The 22968-nt window shown below is 41.9% G+C and overlaps 1 protein-coding gene across 2 annotated transcripts in view; it reads right to left on the minus strand.

Moving 5' to 3' along the window:
• The window catches only part of ADGRD1 (adhesion G protein-coupled receptor D1), a 251438-nt gene that overhangs the window by 199489 nt on the left and 28981 nt on the right, over positions 1-22968 (minus strand). For both annotated transcript variants that reach the window (XM_054006447.1, XM_054006445.1), the window contains 7 exons: positions 22344-22408; positions 21131-21286; positions 16699-16758; positions 14779-14896; positions 12815-12925; positions 10629-10704; positions 6696-6837 (listed from right to left, as the gene is read on the minus strand). In XM_054006447.1, coding sequence (XP_053862422.1) covers positions 6696-6837; positions 10629-10704; positions 12815-12925; positions 14779-14896; positions 16699-16758; positions 21131-21286; positions 22344-22408 — 728 coding nt within the window. The remainder of the gene's footprint in view (positions 1-6695; positions 6838-10628; positions 10705-12814; positions 12926-14778; positions 14897-16698; positions 16759-21130; positions 21287-22343; positions 22409-22968) is intronic.

The raw sequence follows: 22968 nt of genomic DNA on the forward strand, positions 1-22968 counted from the left end.
ATGAATGGGAACTGGCCATCCAGATATCCTAAGCAACTTTTAAAATCCAGCTGGAAATCCCAGTTATTAAGTTACAAAAAGATCTTCTCTCTTGTCCTGCAAAACTACAATACTTTGCCCACAAAAGATTTAAACTGTTCTGGGACTCCTTTTGAAACTTGTACCCAAGGTTTTTTTTCTGCCTCTAAAACTTAGAAAGTTGGCCTTAAACTTATTCACACACAGAGTGAAAAAATTATGCATTTATCACACTGGAAGCAGCAGCAGCACGCTTTGAACTATAGAAGTAGCAAAGTTTCATGTGTCCACACATTTCCTCCAAGTTTGGATGAGTTTTTAAGGGAAGCCTTAAAGGGAGCGCGGCATTGAGTAGAGTTATGTGATTCTTGCCGGGTTTGGTTCACAATGGGTTTTTAATCAATTGTAGTTCATGTCATTTAACCCTGAGTCTCAGGTTCAGCTGAATTTAATACTGTGAAGGGGAAATCCAAGACAAAACAGTGCATATAGTTAAGCTCTGCATTATTGCACCTGGATTTGTAAGATTTCTCCATGGTTACTTTGACCCTGGAGGACCTACCATGTGATCACCAGTCACAACTATTATAATAAAACCAAAACAAAACAATGAAACTCATCCACAAGAGAAAGAAAAACTATGCATGTCCAAAGACAGGAAAAAGTTTGCTTTCCATTTCACCACAAGCTTCACAGGATCAAAATGTTTTTGCACAAAACTTCATTGTCATATCTAGCAGAGTTAAACATCATTTTAGTTGCAAGAGGTTCCCATAACTAAGCTCCCAGGAACCTGATTAGCTAGTTTTGAGCTGCTGTTATATCAAATGTGAAAGAAGCTCAAAAACCATCCTAACTAGAAATTTCCTGGAGGTTCAAGGACAGAACGAGTGGTTGTGTGTCACAGCTTTGTTAGTCTTCTGAGCAAGCAACCATTTTCACTATACTGTAATTAACAAAGCGAGAGAGTGGGATGCAGCATTAAACTAGTCTTTGTTTTGGGGCTGTGTTGTCAGCATTGTTCATTGCAATGAGGGGGACATCAGAACATGGTGGGGGGAAGGCAATGTTAACAAGAGGTACTATAGGACACCCATCAGCAGGGGAGAGCACTAGAGGGGGAGAGAAACCCCATGATTTACTGTCCAGTTAGGAAATTTTTCTCCAGCTGGAAATTTCTGAATAAAATTTAAGTAACTTAGAAAAGCAGGTGGATTTTATTCACCTGATTCACTTGGCATCAGATGTTTCCTCCCATATTAGCCAGCTAGGAGGCAGTGGCATTGGAACAATTTTTATAGTGTGGGTGTTGAAAGCCATTGAGCAAAACTGTAAACCCTGTATATGATAGAAACCATTTCAAGCCAGGGGGTGCTGCCACTCCCCCAGCATCCCTAGCTCCAACACCCCTGCTAGGAGATGAGAAATTTTGATCCAGAGTTTTTGAGAAGAGAGAGGAGTCACCTGTTCACCCTGCTTTCTCTTTGTTCATTCTTGACAAATTCCCACAATGTTTACCATGTGAAGATAAAGGCCAGAAATTTCAAGTGAAGAAACCTTCCTGACCAGGTCCTTTTCTCACCAGGTGGACAAATGTGGAGGGCATCTTTGTGTGACTGGAATGTTGACAGAGTGTTTTTAATTGCCATGATGGAGAGTAAAACTTCCAGGGAAGTCTAAACTAAGGGCCAAATTTCCAGGAACGGTTAAGAGCCAAATATAGCAGTGGTGTCAATTTACACACAGGGTCCAAACTGGTGAAAAAAAATGGGTAATATCCCTTCCCTCCACCTCTAACCTCTTCTTCTTCCCCTATTTTCTTATTTCTCCCTTCTCCTTTTTTCTCGCCTGCATTTAGATCCAAGATACAGACCTTCCCCCCAGTAGAACAAAGTACTCAGGTCCAAATCTTAATAGGTGACAACCTTAATTCAAATTAGACATGACAGTTCTAATTTAGATATTGAAGAGAACTACAGCAAAAGTAATACTCTTATCTTAAAAGAAACCAAGAGGCATGAGAGCAGTTGCTATACTTCAGAATATGCAGTGATAGGGTCACACAGAGGGCGAGTATTTGAAACTGGTTTTGTTATTTTACGGTTTTTGGAGCTCGGAATATCACGTATGATGTTGGGGTAATGAGGAATGACATGCATAATCTCTCCTCAGTTTGGGCTGTGCCCAATGTTCAAATTTACTCAGAACTTCAAATCTGAACCCCACCCAAACCAAACTATTATATTCTTTCCAGCCCTGTCTCCCTTTGGGTTTCATTGAATCTATAATAAGAAATTCTCTTTGGAAGCCAAGACTGAAACCCATGGAGGCCACTGGACTGATCTCTCTCTCTTTTTTCAACAACCATATGAACAGATAGATTTTGAAAATGATGGTATAAAGGCATTTTGTAAAACTTAGAACATATAGATTGAATAAGGTAAAAGCATTACAGTAGGGTCAGACACATATGCTCCATTGGATTGTCTGGGATTGGGAATGGGTCAGTTTACAACAAATATGTAAATATTTTCATACTTGCCTCAAATCTAAAGAAGTCGTGAGGGGTGGGAGGAAAGGACCGGATATTTCTACACTGATATTCCCCAACAGTCATCTTCAGAGCTAATGCATCATGAGAATACCTGACCTGCCATTCACAGCTCCGCTAGAAGCCATTCAGGGGTCACTCAATAGCATTCTGATCCCTCGTTAAATTTGCCATGCTGGCAGATAAAACTAACCAACAACTTTTTGTTTGCAAACTGTGTAAATTTGATATAGTATTAAGAGTCAATCACAAACAATCCAATGGAGCAGATTTATCTCTCCCAGCTGTAATGCATTGAAAATCTCTCTGTTCATAAGCTTGTCAAAAAGAGACAAGCAAGAGATCAGTCTAGTTGCCTCCACGGGTACTCCATGAAACCGACAATTAGACCTGTGTGAGTAATTGATTTTTTAGTTTGGTGGCTGAACAATAAATAAATAAATAAAAATAAAATAAAATAAAATCAATCATTTTGGGTTCACAGAAAAACAAATTTTTGCTTCAATGTTTTCATTGAAGTTGGAAAAAAATTAGTTTGGGGTCCAATCTCAAAATCTTGAGGCAGGACCAAGTAAATCTAGACCATCCCTGACAGCTGTTTGTCTAACTGGTTTTTAAAAACCACCAGTGATGGGGATTCCATAGCCTCCTTTGGAAGCCTGTTCCAGAGACTAACTACCCTTATAGTTACAAAGTATTTCCTAATATCTAACCTAAATCTCTCTTGCTACCAATTAAGCCCATTACTGTTTGTCCTACCTTCAGTGGACATAGAGGACAATTGACCCCTGTCCTCTTTATAACATATTTAACATATCTGAAGACCGTTATCACGTCCTTCGCTGAATTTTCTTAAGATTAAACATGCCCAGGAGCGCTGCCAGCCTTTTTGCCGCCCTAGGCGGCGGAAGGTCCCGCCCCCGAAATGCTGGCCCCGACAGAGGCGGCGGCGGAAGGTCCCGCCCCCGAAATGCCACCCCCCGACAGAGGCAGCGGAAGGTCCCGCCCCCGAAATGCCGCTGACGATCAGGGCGGCCGAAGATCCAGCCCCCCAAACATTAGCGCCCTAGGCGACCACCTAGGTCGCCTAATGGGTTGCACCGGCCCTGAACATGCCCAGTTTTTTTAACCTTTCCTCATAAGTCAGGTTTTCTAAACCTTTTATCATTTTTGTTGCTCTCCTCTGGAATCTCTCCAATTTGTTCACATCGTTCCTAAAGTGTGGGGACCAGAATTGGACACACTACTCCAGCTGAGGCCTCACCAGTGCCATGTAGAGCAGGATACATCACCTCCCACGTCTTATATACAAACACTTCTGTTAATACATCCCAGAACGACATTAGCCTTTTTTGCAACTGCATCACACTGTTGACTCATATTCAATTTGTGTTCCACTATAACCCTCAAATCCTTTTCAGCAGTACTACCACCTACCCAGTTATTCCCCATTTTGTAATTGGGCATTTGATTTTTTTTCCTTCCTATGTGTAGTACTTTGCACTTATCTTTACTGAATTTCATCTTGTTGATTTAAAACCAGTTCTCCAATTTGTCAAGGTTGTTTTGAATTCTAATCCTGTTCTCCAAAGTGCCTGCAACCTCTCCCAGCTTGGTGTCATCCACAGATTTTATAACTCTACTCTCCACTCCATTATGCACTCCAGTGAAAATATTAAATAGTAGTGGAACCAGGACTGACCCCTGCAGGATTCCTCTAGATACACCCTCCCAGTTTGACAGCAAACCATTGATAACTACTCTTTGAGTATGTTTTTTCAACCAGTTGTGTACCCACCTTATAGTAATTTCATCCAGACCACATTTCTGTAGTTTGCTTATGAGAGTGTCATGTGGCACTGTATCAAAAGCCTTACTGAAACCAAAATAGATCACATCTACTTGTTTCTTCCTATCCACTAGGCCATTAAGTCTGTCAAAGGAGGAAATTAGGTTGGTTTGGCATGATTTGTTTTTGACAAATCCATGCTGGCTATTACATAGAACCCTATTAACATCTAGGTGCTTACAAATGATTGCTTAGTCATTTGAAATGCTTGATTTCGTTTTGGGGTATGTTTTTTAAAATAAAAATAAAATCATGGTAAAACTCAAACCTAAAATGCACTTTGAATTGAATAAAAAAAAAAAATCAAAAAATCAAAAACACTGCATTTCAAAATTTTCAAAATTAAATATTTTGATTTTTTCAGTTGGTTTGTTTTTTAAATCAAAACTATTTGGTGAATACAAGCCATATTCACAAAATGTTTCAGTTGACCTGAATCTGCATTTCTCAGCTGAAAAAAGTTTTGGCTGAAAAATTTCTCCCAGCTCTACTGATGAATTTTAGAAACCTTTTCATTCTTCATGCATCGCTCTTGGTACTAAGATTTAGCAATGAAAGCCTTTCAGCAACTCCCAGATATGATATCAAGGCATAAAGTTGAATTCTCAGAGTCTTTAACTTTTAACTATAGCACCTTTGGATCTGGAACTTTCTTCCTTATTTTATCCAATGGCAGATGAGGCATGTTTCTATCATCAATAAAAAGAAACCCCCTCTGTCCTCTAACTTCCAAAATTGACACATGCCTGAGTTGAGGCCTGTAGCTCAAAAGAGTTGAACATGCTGCTATAATTTGCCAAACAGACAAGACACTAAAAATCCTGAGACTTCATTCCCACATGTGACAAAGATTCCCGAACACAGTGTTACACAAAGTACAAACCAACAGTTCTCCTTTCATTCCAGCAGTTCCCAGCATCCAAATGGCCAGCAATGAATTTTGTGCTACAGAAGCTGACTCACAGTGCGAAAGTGTTTAACCTATCCTTGTAATAAAAAGCTGTACAGCCAATTGGAGATAAGCCTTAAAATAGAGGTCAGTGCCATGCTCAGGAAAACTGCATATACAAAAAAGATGCATGTGCATAATGAGGTTTTGGTAAAGTATCTCCTATCACCTCAATGCTACTTGCCAATATATACATGTGTACACTAACGCTGTCTTATGTGTATGCTCACTCCTTCTGCCTGAAATAATCACTGACATGAGAGTTCACTATCATGCAAACAACGGTGTATTGGATTAGATATTGGATTAGATATTGATAACTCCGTTAACCCAGAATACAGAGTGTAACAGTCAAACCAGAAAAGGAAACAAATGATAAAGGAAACAATTCTATCCATGCACTAGCATCTTGATCCTCCCCCAGGACTAACAAATGGAATACAGAAAAAGTGCAGGGCAATTTAATGGGCTGTTTGTGAATCGTCATATTAAAGTATCAAGGGTATCTGAATGAATGAAGCAAGACATATTTCTTTAAATCCAACAGCCAGAGCCCTCACCCCAGAAGTGCCTGTCTCTCAGAGGCCACTGGGGACATCATTCAGAACTTTCTGTTCAGAAACACACAACAACAACAAAATAACTTTCAGATTCATGCTCTTAGACTTTTTCTCTCTAACCCCATGCACCTACAACAGAGCAACTGGGGGAGGGGAAAACTTATATTTATGTCTGGCTGAAAAATGTCCATTTAAAGGAAGCCTCAATGAAAAATGTGGGAAAATGGAAATTTTCACATTTTTCCATTTTCCACCTCTCTCTAATAACAATATTATTCAGTGCTTTCTTGAGTAGGTCAGTGCTCACTGCATTTTTCACACTAACTCCTCTGCCTTCAGAACAAACTGCTCTACATTGCCACTGCGAAAGAAAGAACGAACAAACAAACCCACTGGATCATTAACAAACAAAGATACCCCTTTCTCAATGAGTATGCAGTGATTCATAAAATATGGCACTTTTTGTAAGTTACATACATACATAAACAGAATATATCCCAAAGGATCCAAATCAATACTTGTTACCTAACCTTATCATCAACGGGGTCACTAGTCAGTCTTTTGTGGCACTGTACAAACAGATGCAGTCCCTGAAATATGGCAGTTGGGAAAAATGCAAACCATATTTTGCAATCATAGATATCAGCTGAGTCATCACTAACATAGCCATATCAACATCATCAATGAAGAGAAACCTCCACAGCTGCAAAAAGATCGGAACAATCAGTCATGGTAAGAGTGTAAACTGGAAATTTCATTTTCACTTACCAATTTATGGGTGAGCCGAATGGTAATAAGAGGAGATCCTGACAGATTATGAGACAAGGTTGGTGGTGGCTCCACCTTCAGGGAAATAATATAGCTCATTGCAGAGATCATGTAACCTTTATAAGCAGCAGCCTCGGCGATCCTTGGAAAGGAAGAGCAAAAAATATCAGGAAGTGGGTAAAAGAGCATTTTAGCATTTGTAGTTCATACTATTATGGGCTGATCTAAGTTTGGTCAGGAGAAAGTTACTCCTTCAATATGCGCCTGCTGCTCTGAATTCAGTGAGTTAGGCCATGTGCTAGGGCCAAGTTCCATGGATAGGCTGAAGGTCCAAATTGAAGGACCCTAGCTGAGTTGCAGAGGTGGAGCCCTGTCTGGTGAGCAGTGTATTAAATGCTGTCTCTGCCTGTTAAAGAAAAGTAAGAGCTGAAAATGCAAACCTGCTGGGTCAAATTCATCCCTAGTTTAACTTAAGTTAAATCAATGGAGTTGCACTACGGATCAGTGTGGCCTCTTGCCTCTGAACCAGTTACAAATTCAGTGTAACAACAAAGAATTAATCTGGTTTTTAGTTTAAAATGAGGAGGCCAGACCCTCAGCTGATGTAAAGCAGCACAGCTCCATGGAAGTCAATAAAACTATGCCAATTTACAACAGCTGGTGATCTGACCCTGTGTAGCAAAGATCAGAACACATTTAAGTCACGTTTATTTCTTTTTGAGTTACACAGCTCAGCATTTAACTTACTTACCTCCTCCACTGGTCTCTCTCTGTGCTGGATTGTATTATATATATATAAAATTTATATAAATATAAAAATAAAATCAGTCAGAGCGCTCTACGTGCCTTGCCAGTGTGGACGGGTAGTGAGCTAGGGCGCCCAGGACTGCTTTAATGCAATGTAACTCGCAAGTGTAGCCAACCCCTAAGAAGAGTTCATTTCAGACATTAACTGATGTCATCAAATTGCACAGCTGGGTTGACTGAGACAGAAACTCATCTAGATTTGTAGGACATATGATCTAACTCTGTTCTATAACCTCTAAATGATATTAGCATCATTAGGGATTACTTCTGATCCCATTGCACTCAGTAGGAGTTTCATGCATACAACAGAGGGCAGAATTTGCACCTCAGAATATGTACAGTTATACTCAGAGAAGGGCTCACAATGTGAAGTTTGGATCCAGATGTGTATCTGAATTTTGAGCTTGCCTTCCCAAAGTCTGGGGATATTTGGATCCAGGACTTTTGTATGCTGAATTGCCCAGTGTTCAAACATATTCACACCCAGTGCTTTAGTTCATCTCATATTACATCCCATCATTTAACTCAGTTCAGTATTTTGTAATGCTGCAATACAAGGCCCAGAGCAGTTCTCTCATGAATCTGGATACATGTGAAAAAAACTAAAACACAAATAAGAATCTGGCATTTCTCTCCATAACGCCACATTCCCCAGAACCGCTGTCTAATACTAATGTATGTTACAGGATGAAGAGCCTGTAATCTGTCTGACTTCCATGGGTTACTCCAGATTTGCACCAATGTAGGACTGAGAGCAAAGTCAGGCTCAAAGCTTCTTTAGGTTTTGATTCCCTTCTTAAAGAACCAAAGTGACTCTTCCAGAGAGCTCTGGTTAGACGGTCTGAAAATAGAACAGTCATCTGGCAACAAAGTGCAAAAAAACGTCGATATGTGCCACAAGGATAATGAAATTCTGTCATGAAGAAGAAACCAGACAGACTGTAAATTATAGGTGCCCAAGTAGTCTGAGGCTAAAGAATCCTTAAAGTGTGTCTTTAAAACAACTACTCTGTGGAAAACATCATTAGAAAAGATTATTTTGGTGAGACTTAAGCCAGAAAGGTGCAATAGCAAAGCGCACCAAAGTAAACCAAGGGAGAAAGAATTGCACACTTATTATTTTTCAAGCATTCCTCAGATATCTGATACTTTGTTCCACAAAGGAAAACTGCCAAGCCAGCATTCCTTGGATTATTAAGTTTCAAAACAGGCCTCTGGACAGGCAAACCATCTAGAATGCCAGAGACATGATTCTGTAATACTAGATACACTGCAAATATTTCAGGTAGCCCAGGTTAATATTAGAAACCTAGAGACCACTTTTAAACCAAGCATTCCTTAAAAATTATGCGTTCAGCGCTGATCCTTCTCCCACTGAAATCAGTGGCAAATCTTCTATATGCTTCAATGGGAGTAACAATGGGTCCTGGATTGTCATGTTCTCTCTCTGCAGGAGTTGAGACATGGGAGTATAGAACTACTCAATGTTCTTAAAAATGGCAAAATTGGCCCTGTTGTGCGGCCAGATCCCTGTGCAGGATCAGAGCCCAAGACTGATGATGATGAAATCATGAAAATGCCTCGGAACTCAGTGATTGTAGGCTGAAGGTATTTACACACTGTCTTTATCCTTGCTAATCTTTGACCTGTGAGTCAAGATTACATTAATTCTCTCTCTCTCTCTATGTGGGAGGTTAAAATTATGGTCTATTTCCCTTAGTAAATTATAGTGAACATACATCTTGAAAAGCTAAACCCTCAAATTATTGCCTCTATTTCTTCATATCAGTAAGAAGTATTGCATGCTGCTGATATAATTCTTTCACACACTCCAGTAAACTACCTTTATTTATTTAATTTATTTTTTGCAGCAAGAAGGGTGCATGTTATTTTTTATAAAATTAAGCTGAGTAGGAAATCATACAATTCTTCTGTGATCATTTTAACATTGCTTCAGCATGATCATAAGTGGTCCTAATTTAGGGGTGTTCAAGTGGTTTTAGCAGGTTGCAATCTCCCCTCCCTGGCATATGACTAGATAGGAAGAAGTCCCTGAAATAGACTGAAGCTGGAGTCCTGAAACTTTCTTCTGCTGTAGCAGGGAGTCCTGGCATGGGAAAGACAGAATCACTGCCCTAATCAGCAGAGATTTAAAAAATGACCAGCCTAAAAGGCAAATGTAATGATTGACAAGCACTGCCTTGCAAAATTCCCTAGGAAACTGGCTTTCTGAGATGTATATTGCTCCTAGTTTATTTGAACTTATCTGCTAATGATTTCATTGGCACAGTGTATAAAACAAAAAGGCTTTTGAGGTATTGTCTGATTTATTATTGCAAAATTAGTTTACAGGTTTATGGGACTAAAATTCATAGCACTTTTGGGGGAGAGAGAGAGAGGTTATATACTGCTGCATTATTTAAATACAAACAAATGTCACCTTTTTTTTGAGACAGCAGAAAAGAAACATAATTTAAGTTCCATATAAGGCATTAATTCAAGGATTAAATATATGAATCTGCAATATACATTTCTGATGGATCAGCCAAGTATGTAGCGGGAGAGGTTTAGAAGACAGACAGACAAATCACGGAAGAAAAGGTTTTATCCCCAGCAGGAAACACGTGTCTAACAAAGGGCTTTATTCCACGACTAAAGTCAATGGCTAAACTACAAGGGGAGCAGTGTCCAGGCCCATGATGTCTGATACACCAGTTGTAAAGAACAATTGTGCCCATCTGTGCTTAGTATGCCACTAAGGCCATCATAACACTACTACAGCATGGACAGTTCTAAGATCAGGGGGATTGTTCGCTATGCCACCCTCTCTCTCTCCACCAGCTGGATAGGAAGCAGCAGCAGTGGCCTGGGCTGGAGCTGAGTGCAGAGCGAGCTGGGTCCCAGTCCCTGCCTCAGGCCAGCCATAGAGGAGACACACACCCGTGCCTGCCTCCACCCTTCTCCCCACCACCTCCCTGCCCTCCTCCAGGATGGGACCCCAACTCACTAGCCCCCCACAAGCAGCCACGGCCTCAGCAGGGAGGCAGAAGAGCCATGCTGACACAACTTTGCCCTCCTCCCCACCCCCAGCCTTTTCTGAATGATGCCCCTGCGTAGGATACTTACTTGGTGTCCATAGGGTTGATGTTCTGGAAGAAATGGTGCATGTTATGGTAAAAAAGGCCCACAATGGTAACCCAAGCTGTGAACAAAATCAACAGGAGAGATTATACTTCAGTGTGACAGCCCTGAGTGAGACGCTTTCCTCACCTAGGTATGAAACTCCATGTTAATTTAGAATCCTGACTTCTGCAAACCTTCACACCTTTACTTTAATGGGAATTCCAGTTGCTCCCATAAAGAAATTAGAAAGAAATCTGCAGTCTGCTGTGCACTGTTTGGAACAGATATCAGGATAGTGAAAGGAAGCCTGACATCGACTCACCATGAAAGTATAGAGTTAAACTGTTAAATTAATCATTCATCCTTTATAAAGTCACCTCAGAACAAAAGGCAGCTGAGAGTGGCCATGTGACATACCAGAGCATCCAGGATGATTAGAGTAATCAGAAGGACTACTTGACTACTAGCAACATTCACTGGCATCTTAAGTTCATAAACATAGATGAGTAGTTTTTGTTTCTATTATTTGTTTGCTGTCTGCATATGAAGTATTTACAGCTTCTCCAACACTTTAGTGAAAAGACAGATGTCCATTTTACAAGTGTCAACCATGCAAGTGTCCTTTATTGTCTTGGTCTGATGGGTTCCAAGTATTTAGAATGTCAGTTGCTTCAAGTGGGATAATTTGAACAGCCTAGCAATGTGGCCTATTAGTTGAAAATGCTGTTAATAAGATTTTAGATGGTTTCTAACTCCCTAGAAGACGCAAATTAAAGGTTGTACAGTTTGGATTTAAGTCCAAACCACTGGACACAATAATGTCCCATAAGAAAATGCCACATGGTGGAAAAAGCTGTGAGTGGTATGGGGAAAGGTCCTTTCATGTGGTATTTTTGTTATTTCAAGTTGCGTTGTGCTCTCAATAATTCAAGCTTCGCAGAACTCACAGAGAAATTGCAAGCATGAGCTCCCTGCCAGTGCAAGGAAACAAAGCTGTGATCATAAATCAGGTAACTCACATGTGGTGCGGAAATACTTCAGTAACTACTGTGCTATATAAAGTAACTAATTTTGTACACTGTATTGAAGAGGACCAACCTGCCCTTGCAGAAAAGTCTCTGGAGGAATCCCAGATGGTTCAAGGTTTGCTAAGGTCCCAACAGGCCACCCAGACTCTGAGCCCTTTTCCCTGAAACAATCCTGGCAGAGGTCCCCTTCTGAGGAACTGCTGAGTGGTCTAATTGCTAAGGGCCTGATCCAAACCCCACAGAAATTAATGAAAAATTACTTCAATGAGCTTTGGATTAAGTCCTGTTGTAACACACCTTCAGCTTGCTCCATTTGTTCTACTCCGCCATGACGGAGGAAGTGGGAAACAAACAGAGGGAAGGGGCTTGGCAAGTGGTCCCATTTGAACAAAGCACCTGAAATTTCAGTCCCTGAAGTAAGAGGAGAGAGGGCGGGGAGAAAAGATTTTGCACACTGCTGCCTCAAAATGAGCTTTAAAAAGTTAGGATGCTAGTGGATAAGGGAAGAGTGCTGGGCCACTGCTCTGCTTGCACAGCTGGAGGCAGGACGTAGGAACCTAATTTTGGTCAGTCTTGTTTAAAAAAAAAATTTGGCCACATGTTGTGTTTGGCCCAAAAAAAGATCCTCACTTCTTTCCAACCCCAAACCTCGAGGTTATTAAAATCCAAACTCAGATCTGCAGTTGAATTTTGCCTTCTCGCCTTTTCTCCAATACCTATTGTATAGGTATTCCTGTCTCTTTCCTTCTTCTGCTATTTAGCTCTGTAACTTTACTCTTTCATTCCACCAGGTGTTTTGGGAAACTGTTAGCACAAAAGATGCTATGCAGAATAAGTTTATACTTTACTGAGGTAAGTAGTTGATTTGATATTAGAATTCCTTGGAAAACCACCAGTTCTGGCGGTTAGAAAGAGAAAACATTAGCTCCAGGAATTGAAGTTGCCTTGATGTAAAATAGTGCCAAGATTAAATAGTTGTAATATATATGACCTAGCTGTATTACTCGAGTTTTTAAAAACAAGAGGAAGTAACATTAAAACAGTACTGAAAATGCAGAGCTAACCAAAATCCCTTGTCCCCATGCAAGAGCATTTCTGGAGTGAGTGATTGTCAGGATTAGCTGCCACCATTCTACTCCTCCCTTCAAATCTTGCCCTTACCTTTGTTATGAAAAGCTTCACTGGGGATAGAAATATAACTCCGTCCTTGTGATGGGAAGCGGTAGTGAGACAAATTCAAAGTGTGAGGAGGCATTTTGACCAAAGAGTAATCTGTACAATAACCCAAAACAAAAAATATGATAAAATCAATAACGTTTACAACCTAGTTGACCATAGAACTAGAGTTTGCTCTTTTAATAGCTACTGCAAATCTTGACTTTAAAACCCCAGCTGTTTGGGGGTGGGGGGGAAGAGAGTAATCCCACACTCCCATCAAGAATAAAATTGCTTTCAAGAAGTTCTGACTTCTTTATGAGTGGAAAAAGTAGTATATGAGGTGTTAATATACCATGGATCATTTGACAGTGTGCACAAACTGAGCTTAACGAGGCACTGAGGTAAGAAAAATTGATTGATACCTCTCTTTTTTTCCCCCTGACATTTTAAAGACATTATTTTAGAATCTTACTGCTCAATTTTAGAATGTCAGTGACCAGGACCGTGTGGTGGAAGAGACAATTTGCATGTGATTCATGACTTCTCTTTTCTTATGTAGCTCACAATGCAATAGGGAAGAAAGAATACCAGAACTAATCAATTATTTGTAGCTAAAGCTGGGCAATGTGTTGGACAAATAGTTTATTCAATGAAAAAAATGCAGCTTTCGTCAACCCCCAACTATTTGTGAATTTGACATTAATAGCTTTGGCCGTTCACAAAACAGGCAGGAAGTTGAGGATAAGGATATGGTGGTGGTGTTTCTGCCATCACCCCTACCACCACTCACTTATAACTTTTAGCCTAGTGGTTTGGGCACTCACCAGGATGTGGGAGACCCAGACTCAAATCCCTGTTCTGGAACAGACATGAAATAGACTTTTCTGATTCACTGAAAATTCTGTAAAAATTCTAATTCAGTTCAACCTGAATTGAATATTTTTCTGATTTTTTCAGAATTTCCATCAAACTGAAAAAAAATCAATTATTCATCCAGCTCTTTGTAGCACCTAAAGGTCAACTGAGATCAGGGCCCCACTGCAGTAGATGCTGTACATATATATATTATGAGAGAGCCGCCAACTCCATGAAGGACTTGCAATAGGTGTAAGATAGATGAAAGTTTGTCCTGCCCTTCCATTCTCTTGTCCCCAAATTTAAATTTTGTAGCTTTCAGACACTTACAGCTTCAAAGGCTTGTGTAAAAAGGCTTAAGCAGAACTTTAACTGTTCACATATCACTAAACTAAATCCCGAAATAATATACAGGAGCATTCACATTCTCCCCCCAACCCACCCAGCGCCCCCAAAAAGTCAATAGTAAAAGGAAACCAGATTGTTGAGCCAAGCTGATTACCTTTCTCTAAACTAACTGTATAATCATCTTTCTGCAATTTATTCAATTTGTTGGTTTAAAAGAGAGACAAAAAAAATCCATTTCAACTTCCTTCCCCACACTGACAAGTTAGGAGCGGCCAGCGAAGAAGTAGTTATTACAGTCAGCCAGTTTAGAAGGCAACTGAAGATAGATCTATAGTACAATCAGAGGCCTGCAGCATGGCCACAGCTGGCCAATGTCAGCTGACAGCAGGGCTTTGGAGCTGTGCTCCGGCTCCGCTCCAGCTCCAGGCAAAAACCTGCAGCTCCACTGCTCCGGAACTGCTCTGTGTTCCAGCTCCGGCCTCCGCTCCAAAGCCCTGGCTGACAGTCTCTCAGGGCTTGCACTGTGGGGCTATAACATTGCAGTGTAGTCATTCAGGCTCGAGCAGGAGCCCAGGCTCTGAAACCCTGCAAAGGGGGGTGAGTCTCAGAGCCCAGGTTCCAGCCCGAATACCTACACTGCAAATTTTTAGCCCCGCAGCCCAAGCCCCACACACCAGGGTCAACTGACCCAGGCTCTGAGATTCAGTGCTGTTGGGTTTTTATTGCAGTGTAGACATATTCTGAGTCTTGCTGTTCCATCCTACCTGCTACAGTTGATGAGCCGTCAACGGTTACAACGAGTGGGTTTCCTCCCAGATTGCAGGCCATGTGCACCATCACATTGTCAATTGTTTCGATTAAACCTCCAACAACAGGAGCAGTCTGAAAAAAGAAGGCATCTCAATAATAAAGCAAAGCGCTGGTCTAAAATCCTGTTCCTATTGATCACATAAGTGTACCCAGCTTCTGTTAATGATGCATCCTATTTCCTCTTCTCAGGACCACACAAAGTAAAAATACTGCATGATTTAATATCACTCAGAGACTGATCCTGCAAAGTACCGAGAATCTCCTGAGAGGTGCTGAATGAACCTTGACTCTCATTGCCATCAGTTGAATGGATGATGTTCACCATCAAGCATGATCAAGCCTTGCATTAAAGAAGTTATTTGGGGAATGGTTTAAATGCTTATTTCCATATATCAAGACTGGCAGAAACTGGTGTCTAAGTCAACAAGCAGATAAACTCCTGATCTGATGATGGTGGTAAGTATATCTTGGCCATCATTAGAGTTCCATCAGCGCTCCCCTAACAAATACCAATTTTCAAGGAGTGTATATTTTGGCTGGAAGGCATCCTTCCAGGCTGAAGCTTGGTATACAATATCTCAGAGTGAGTATATAGTTTTTAAAACATATTTTATTAAATCCATTTGGTTATTTCTTTCAAGAGAAGCTTTCATGTTGGGGAAAGCTGCCAAGTTTCAGACTAAGAACTTAAATCCACTGACTTTCCGCATCTTTCACCAAAGCCATTTATGATTCAACTACAGCGTGATTTCTCACAGCCCATCCACTCCTCCTCCCTTTTTAAGGTCCAATCCCGCATTCCTGGCTCCTTAAAACTTGATCCTGACAAACACTGAGAAACTCCGGAGCACTTCCCATTAGCACCTCTCTGCACTGCAAAGAACGACACCCACAGGTCAGATCCTGCACACTCTTAATCTGGTGAATAGTCTTTACTCATGTGATGACACACATGAACAAGGACTGAAGGAGTGGGCCCTTAACATTTCAGTAAAGTCATGTGGCCAGATTCTCAGCTTATACATAGCCAGAATCAATGGAGCTATGCTGATTTACATTATCTGAAGCTCTGTCCATAATCCTCAACTTGTTACACACTACAATCATTTCCATTTCAACATACAGTGATGTCATAGTACTGGTTCTGACACCATAGCAACAAGATACACAGAAGGAGAAACTAAGTATCAGAGCTATTCAAACCATACATGGGTCAAATTCTGTTCTCACTTTCACTGGTGTAAATCCAGAATAACACCACTGAATTGATTTACTCCAGTGTAACTAAAAGGAAAGTTGAGAATAAGCACTGCACAGGAATGAAGACGAAAGTATCCTCTCAGCTCCTAGTTCAAATGTGATCTTTTCCAGAGTGTTAGTCGGGAAGAATTGTTGCCTGTGCTGTATCCATTTTGTAAATATGGAGATGGCTTCCCAGGCACAAGATATAATTTAAAATGGAAAAAAAATGCTTTTAAAAAGTCCTATAAATATCCACGTGCAGGGGATACGTTAGTTCTTTTACATGACCACTTTCAAGAAGAAACTGCCAAGTAGGCTAAATTCCATGTAGAAATTATCTTTGTTAAATACCTGTTTCACTGACATTGCCCATTCCTTTGTAAACCTCATTTTTTATACTTTTTTGCCAGTCCTTATGGAATATCTCAGAGCAGTAACACAGAAGCTTATTTTAACTCTCAACAAACCATTACAAAATTTACATTTGCTACCTTTACTTTGGATGCACAGATGAGAGTGCAAATAAGTCGTACTGCCGGAAACCTCAAGCTGAAGGATAATAGATGCAACCAATGTTATTACTATCCAATAGGCACCTGAATTAATCTACAAACTTAAATCATGTGTCTTACCTCCAATATGCCAATCCAGCTGGGTAACAAAAGAAAATCTTCAACAGCTTTCAAGAAAGCCTAAAGATAAATAGGACCACATTATCTGATTACTGATTCATCCTCTACATCCCCTGGTAAAAATTCAAGGCAGATTTCCATTAAGAGTTCCAAGATTCATTTTACAAGGACAGACAAATTTTCATGGAAGTCAGAGTCATCCCTGCTGGGAAGTTCTCTCGATCTTTTGTATGGTAATATTTTTAAAGTAATAGTTTATTAACAAATAACAATATTACAGTGAATTTCCTATATTACACCCCTGCTAAGGTCACTGAAAATACTGGAATTGAGTGGAGCTTGAAATTACTCTGCCATTGAAGCCAAATAAATCCATGTGGCAATTGGCCTGTTTGCCCAATAGTCCAGAGCAGGCCGTTAGGAAGTACACAATATAACTCTGGCTCCTACCATTTGTTTAACCTGATTATTATCTATGTTACACTAGCACCTGGAGGCTCCAGATGAGGCTAGCCACAGTTCAAACACATAGTGAGTGACTGTCCCTGCCTCAAAGAACATCCAATCTAAATAGAGAATACAACAGGTAGGAGGGGAAACAGGCACAGAGAGGGGAAGTGACTGGCCAAGGATCACACAGCACATCTATGGCAGAGCTAGGAACACAACCCAGATCTCCTGATCCCCAGTTGAATATCTGAACCTCGAGACCACACTGATCTAGAAATCACAGTGCACACCAAATTTTCTCACTGATTTAACTGGGTGTTATGCACGTGTAAGGACTTCGGGATCAAAGGTGAGATCCCTCTCCCAGTCCATCGTATTTTACGTTGTGTAAAAGGGCCCTCAAAGCCCTGGTTCTGACTGGGCAAGGATTCCCGTGGTGCAAACACCATGGAAGACAGCCATAGGGCTGTCCTCTGAGGACCCCTTTGCATGCCCAGGCATGGGGGGTGGGCTGAGGCAATGCTGTACCGATTCCAGTCAGTGCTGCGACGCATAGGAGGCTGCTGCCTATGAGGAAAGGGTAAGATAATTGAGCACGGTTAGACTTTAGGAAAAAAGACTAATGGGGGGGGCCTGATAGTCTTCAAATAGATTAAGGGCTGCTACAAAGAGGACTGTGATCAGTTGTTCTCCATGTCAGCTAGAGGTAGGACAAGAAGTAATGGACTTACTCTGCAAGGGGGATTTAGGTTAGATATTAGGAGAAGCTTTCTAACTGTAAGGGTAGTTAAGCTCTGGAACAGGCTTCCAAAGAAGGTTGTGGAATGCCCTTAAAAACCCCCAGTGATGAACAGGTTGGACAATAACCTGTCAGGGATAGTCTAGGTTTACTTGGTCCTGCCACAGCACAGGGGGGTGGACTAGATGACTTCTCCAGGTCCCTTCCAGCCCTGCATTTCTATGATTCAATTATTCTATAACTCAGACAAGCCCCCAAGGCTGTCTAAGTTAGGGGCATCTCCAGCCCCCAGAGCAGCCCAGGATCAGGAGGCCCCTTTTCCGCCATGGCTGCAAGATGTGTGCTGCTCCTTTGAGAAGTTCAGCCCAGAATTTCAGCCTGAAGGTATAAATGGAAGCCTAGGCCCAGTACACAACCTGTATTGCCAAGTCAGATGCCAGGAGGATGGAGGGAGGAACGCTTTTCCAGGCCACAAAATGCAGCAGAGCTGTTCCACAGAGGCTATGTTAGGCCACTGAGGGACAGGGGGGAGAAATGGGAGGATTCCCAGAGCATCAGATCCTTGGCCCAGCAATGTTTGGCGTCCTGCTACACCAGGGGTGGGCAAACTTTTTGGCCTGAGGGCCACATTGGGGTTGCAAAACTAGATGGAGGGCTGGGTAGGGAAGGCTGTGCCTCCCCAAACAGCCTGGCCCCCGCCCCCATCTACCCCCTCCCACTTCCCGCCCCCTGAGAACCTCCAACCCATACAACCCCCCAGCTCCTTGTCCCCTAACTTCCCCCTGCCCCTAACCGGCCCCTGGGACCCTGCCCCCTATCCAACCCCCCTGCTCCCAGTCCCCTCGACCCCATCCATACCCCCGCTCCCTGACAGGCCCCCTGGGACCCCACGCCTATCCACCCCCCCCGTTCCCCGTCCCCTGACTGCACCCCCCAGAACCTCCGCCCCATTCAACTGACCCCTACTCCCTGTCCCCTGAATGCCCCCCCGGGGCCCTCCACCTCTTATACAACCCCCTGGCCCCAGCCCACTTACCACGCCGAGCAGAGCAGCATGTCTGGCTGCCGTGCCAGCCAGAGCCAGACACGCTGCCATTCTGCTCATCAGAAGCACCCAGCTCCGCCACCCAGAGCACTGCCCGTGGCTCTGCGGGGGAGGGGAGACAGCTAGGGAGGGGCCAGGGGCTAGCCTCCCCATCCGGGAGCTCAAGGGCTAGGCCGGTTGTGGCCCACGGCCCATAGTTTGCCCACCTCTGTGCTGCACCCTGTACTCACACTGAGCCTGGCTAAGCTAAGAACTGCACATGAACAGAGTTTGTCAGAACTAATGCATTATAATAAGTGTGGTTGTAATCAGAAAGTTTATTGCATAGCACTTAACTTGCAATCCTTTATGCTGCAAGGCATAGGACTACTAGCACTGAGACAACTGGCCCCAACTTACATCCTTGACAGAAAACGATATGCATGCTCAGTGGCTGTTTCTCTGGAAATTAGCATAGACAAACAAAAGACCTAACCCAATCAATCAGGTGAATGGCAGAGTCCACACACATGATCAGGATTAGCAGCTTTGCTAAAGATGATCACATTCCTTCTTTCTGTCTGCACATCACTTTCATGCCACACAATGTACCACGGGATAGCATGAATGAGCAATAACATGGCAACTGAAACTATGTGGAGAACGCACGTGACACCTCAGAGGCTGAATGGCCATTTTCAAATTAGCTCCAACCCCAAGTTTTCAGTGAAACCAACAACAGCACATAATGAGGCCTTTCAGAAGGATTTCTGCTCAGTATTCATTGGTGATCCACACGTTAATATTTTCCAATCCATAACATGAAGCTATCAGTCTCTGCCCAGTTTTTTCAGAAACATTTTATTTATTATGCCTTTTGTCTGACCAAATAATCCTCGTCCCCCTGGTATTACCATGGGGATAGAGAAACAATCACTGGTAAGACTAGGGTTACCATACGTCTGGATTTTCCCAGAAATGTCCAGCTTTTTGGTCCTCAAATCTCCGTCCGGGGGGAATTGCCAAAAAGCCAAACATGTCCAGGAAAATACTCCCAGCTTTGTTTTGCCGGCATCCCTGCCCCAGTCCCCTGCTTACCTTAGTGCGGCTCCGGCAGGCTGCGAGCTGCAGGCGGATTCCCCTGCGGTGGCGGCTGCTACTGCTCCCCTCAAACACCTCAGCTTTGTGCAGCTGAAGAGCCGAGCTGCCCGAGTGCTATCGGCTTCATGGTTTGCTGGGCAGCCCCCAGACTTCCAGACCCTGCTCCCCAGGCCGGGCGCTTCCCCAGCGCAGCCGGAGCCCGGGAGGGGAAGCGCCCGGCCTGGGGCGCAGGGTCTGGAGGCTGCCCGGCCAACCGTGAAGCCGGTAGCACTCGGGCAGCTGTTTTGCATGCCTGGGAGGGAGGAGGGGGAATGCGGGGCACTCAGGGGAGGGGGCAGAGTTGGGATGGGGACTTTGGGGCGGAGTTGGGGCAGGGCCAGGGCCCCGTGGAGTGTCCTCTTTTTTTAATGTTTAAATATGGTAACCCTAGGTAAGACCAGCACTGATTACCGTAATAACGGCGTTTTAGCTTGCTGAAATCAGGGAATTAGCTGCCCATCATTCCAAATGAGGCTGGAGTCATGTTAGCAGGAAGTGACCTCTTGTCCTCAATTAATTCAGACTGCATGTAATGTTTAAAATAATCCACAGAGAAAGAACAAAAAAAAAAAAAAAGTAAATCTTTCAGTTGGACTATGGGCCTGATCCTGCATTCCACCAACTTCAGTGGGAAATTTGCCTGTGTGAGGACCGCGGGATTGAGCCCTGATTTTGATAAATTAGAGTACACAAGAAAGACAATGAAATTTTTCCAGGATATAATCATTCCAGAATTCCTACATTTTGAACATAGCAGAAAAGGTTTTTCACAAGAAGTGATTGTCTCCTTCTCAGTCTAACTAGACGTTTATATTTAACCCAGAACCATGATGCCTGGGGATGCTACCATTTTGTGCGAGTATTATATGATATCCCAACAAGATGATGAGCCCTGTAATTAAACTAGTCTTTTCCAGTGACAGCTGACCTTTTGCTACTGATTAAAATAGTTGTCTTGGGGTTTTTTAAGTATGTATAATTTATGATCAACAAAATCTTTCAAGCAGCATTTTACATTCCAGCATGTGAAGTAAAAACAAGATCATTTGGCATCACCCTAAAAACTGAAAGAAACTGACCTCTGTCAGGTTGAAGGCAGTATTCTCCGATGGGGATTTGTTGGGTAAACTGAGTGATATGTTTTCCAGGTAGTGGAGCAGGTCCTCTGGGTACTGGAAGTTTCCTCTCTCTTCAGTCAGTTTAGTTATGATAGGATGATAGGCATCTGTGGAGAGCTAGAAGATAACAACATTATCTCATCACTGCATGTCCTGGTAACCAGCCATTATTTCCATACTTAACTACACAAAAGTCAAGTAGCAATTTGGGGCCTAATTCTCTCCAAATCCTTACATGTTATGCAAGCAATGCATCTCCAGGACTGATCTTATGTACCTCTCTGGCGGTAAAGCCAGAGAAAGGGAGAAATGGTTTACTGCTTAATCCAGTCTCTTCCTGCACACAAGATAACTCAAAGTCTGGTCTGAGACTCCCTTTCAGTAGCCCGAGGCAGAGTAAATTGTAAGGCTCTGATTATGCACAATAGACCATAAGCATATGAAGATAAATAGATTAATCTAGCATGCACACACATTATAATATTCACACACACACACACACACACACAGTAACAAAGCTAGGAAAGACATGAAACCAATAAATGCTGCTGAAATGAATTTGTTGTCTGCTTGTTCTTTTCATTAGAAATTCAGGTCCTGTCTACCCTGGTTTTCTGAAAGGCTCTATGAACAAGAAGGAAACTAACAGGATTTTAATATCACAGATTTCAACACTGTACAACCAGACTGAAAAGGGAAGTTATTTTTGTTTAGACTATATAAAACAAACACTTTGGTATTTATTTTTAAAACATCTATTTAATGCAAATGCCCCTTAAGCAAATGAAAGAAAGAGTTCTGTTATAAATCTGGTTAAATGTTCCAAATTACAATATTTTCATGATTTTCCCCATTTTTTAACTATTTCCAAAATTTAAATGTTCAAAGTTTTGAATAAGAGACAGCAGAAGAGGGATTGTTTTCCCCTTTGACTCTCTAAACCAGCTCTAATCCTCTGTTAAACAAATCACTTTAAAAAAAAATCTCCCCCCTTTTCCTGATAACTCTAATGAGTTATAAGGTGAGTAAAATGGAAACCGGATGTGACCTAAACTATGGAAAGGCTGCTACCTCTCTGTAATACACATACATTTTGATATCAAGAAAGCAAAACAGGATTGAGAAGGGAAGTTATTGTTGACATTAAAGAAAAGAGTTAGGAGGACTCTCCTACCATGGGATTTGTAGTGGTTGTCATAATGGGCCACAGAGGTGTTGAAGGAAGCAAAAGTTGCTTGCCTAGGAAAAAGAAATTATAATTTAAAAGAAAAAAGTTTCCTGCAATAAATATATTTTAAAAAACTAAAACAAAAAAGATCTGAGAGAAACATTCACAATGCAATTCTGAGAAATTCAAGCCAAGACTATGCAATTTGTTTTGCATTTTCCTGAGTTCCAATATTGAAACTAGATTGGTGTATTTAATCAGTTTCATTTCCTGTTTCTAGTCAGTTTTACTTTCCAGTCCTTATACACTGGCCAACACTGTTTCGGCTGGATATCTAACACTGTAAGGGAGTGTTTTTAAATTTAAAACAAAAAACCGATTTCAATGGAATTTTAAATCCATGGAAACATCTATACAAAGAGAAGAAAGTTGACATTGTGGATAAGGAGATAGGAGATCCAAGTTCAATTCCCAGCTCTGCCACAGCGAATCAATGAGACTTAAATAAATTGTGCCTCAGTCCTCCATGTAGTACTACTTCCTTTCTTCCACACTTTGTCTATCTTTTCTATTTAGATTGGAAGCTCTTCACAACAGGGATTTTTAGGTGTATATACAGCACCTAGCACGA

This window comes from Malaclemys terrapin, chromosome 16 (assembly GCF_027887155.1).
Source record: "Malaclemys terrapin pileata isolate rMalTer1 chromosome 16, rMalTer1.hap1, whole genome shotgun sequence".
Lineage (NCBI taxonomy): Eukaryota > Metazoa > Chordata > Testudines > Emydidae > Malaclemys > Malaclemys terrapin.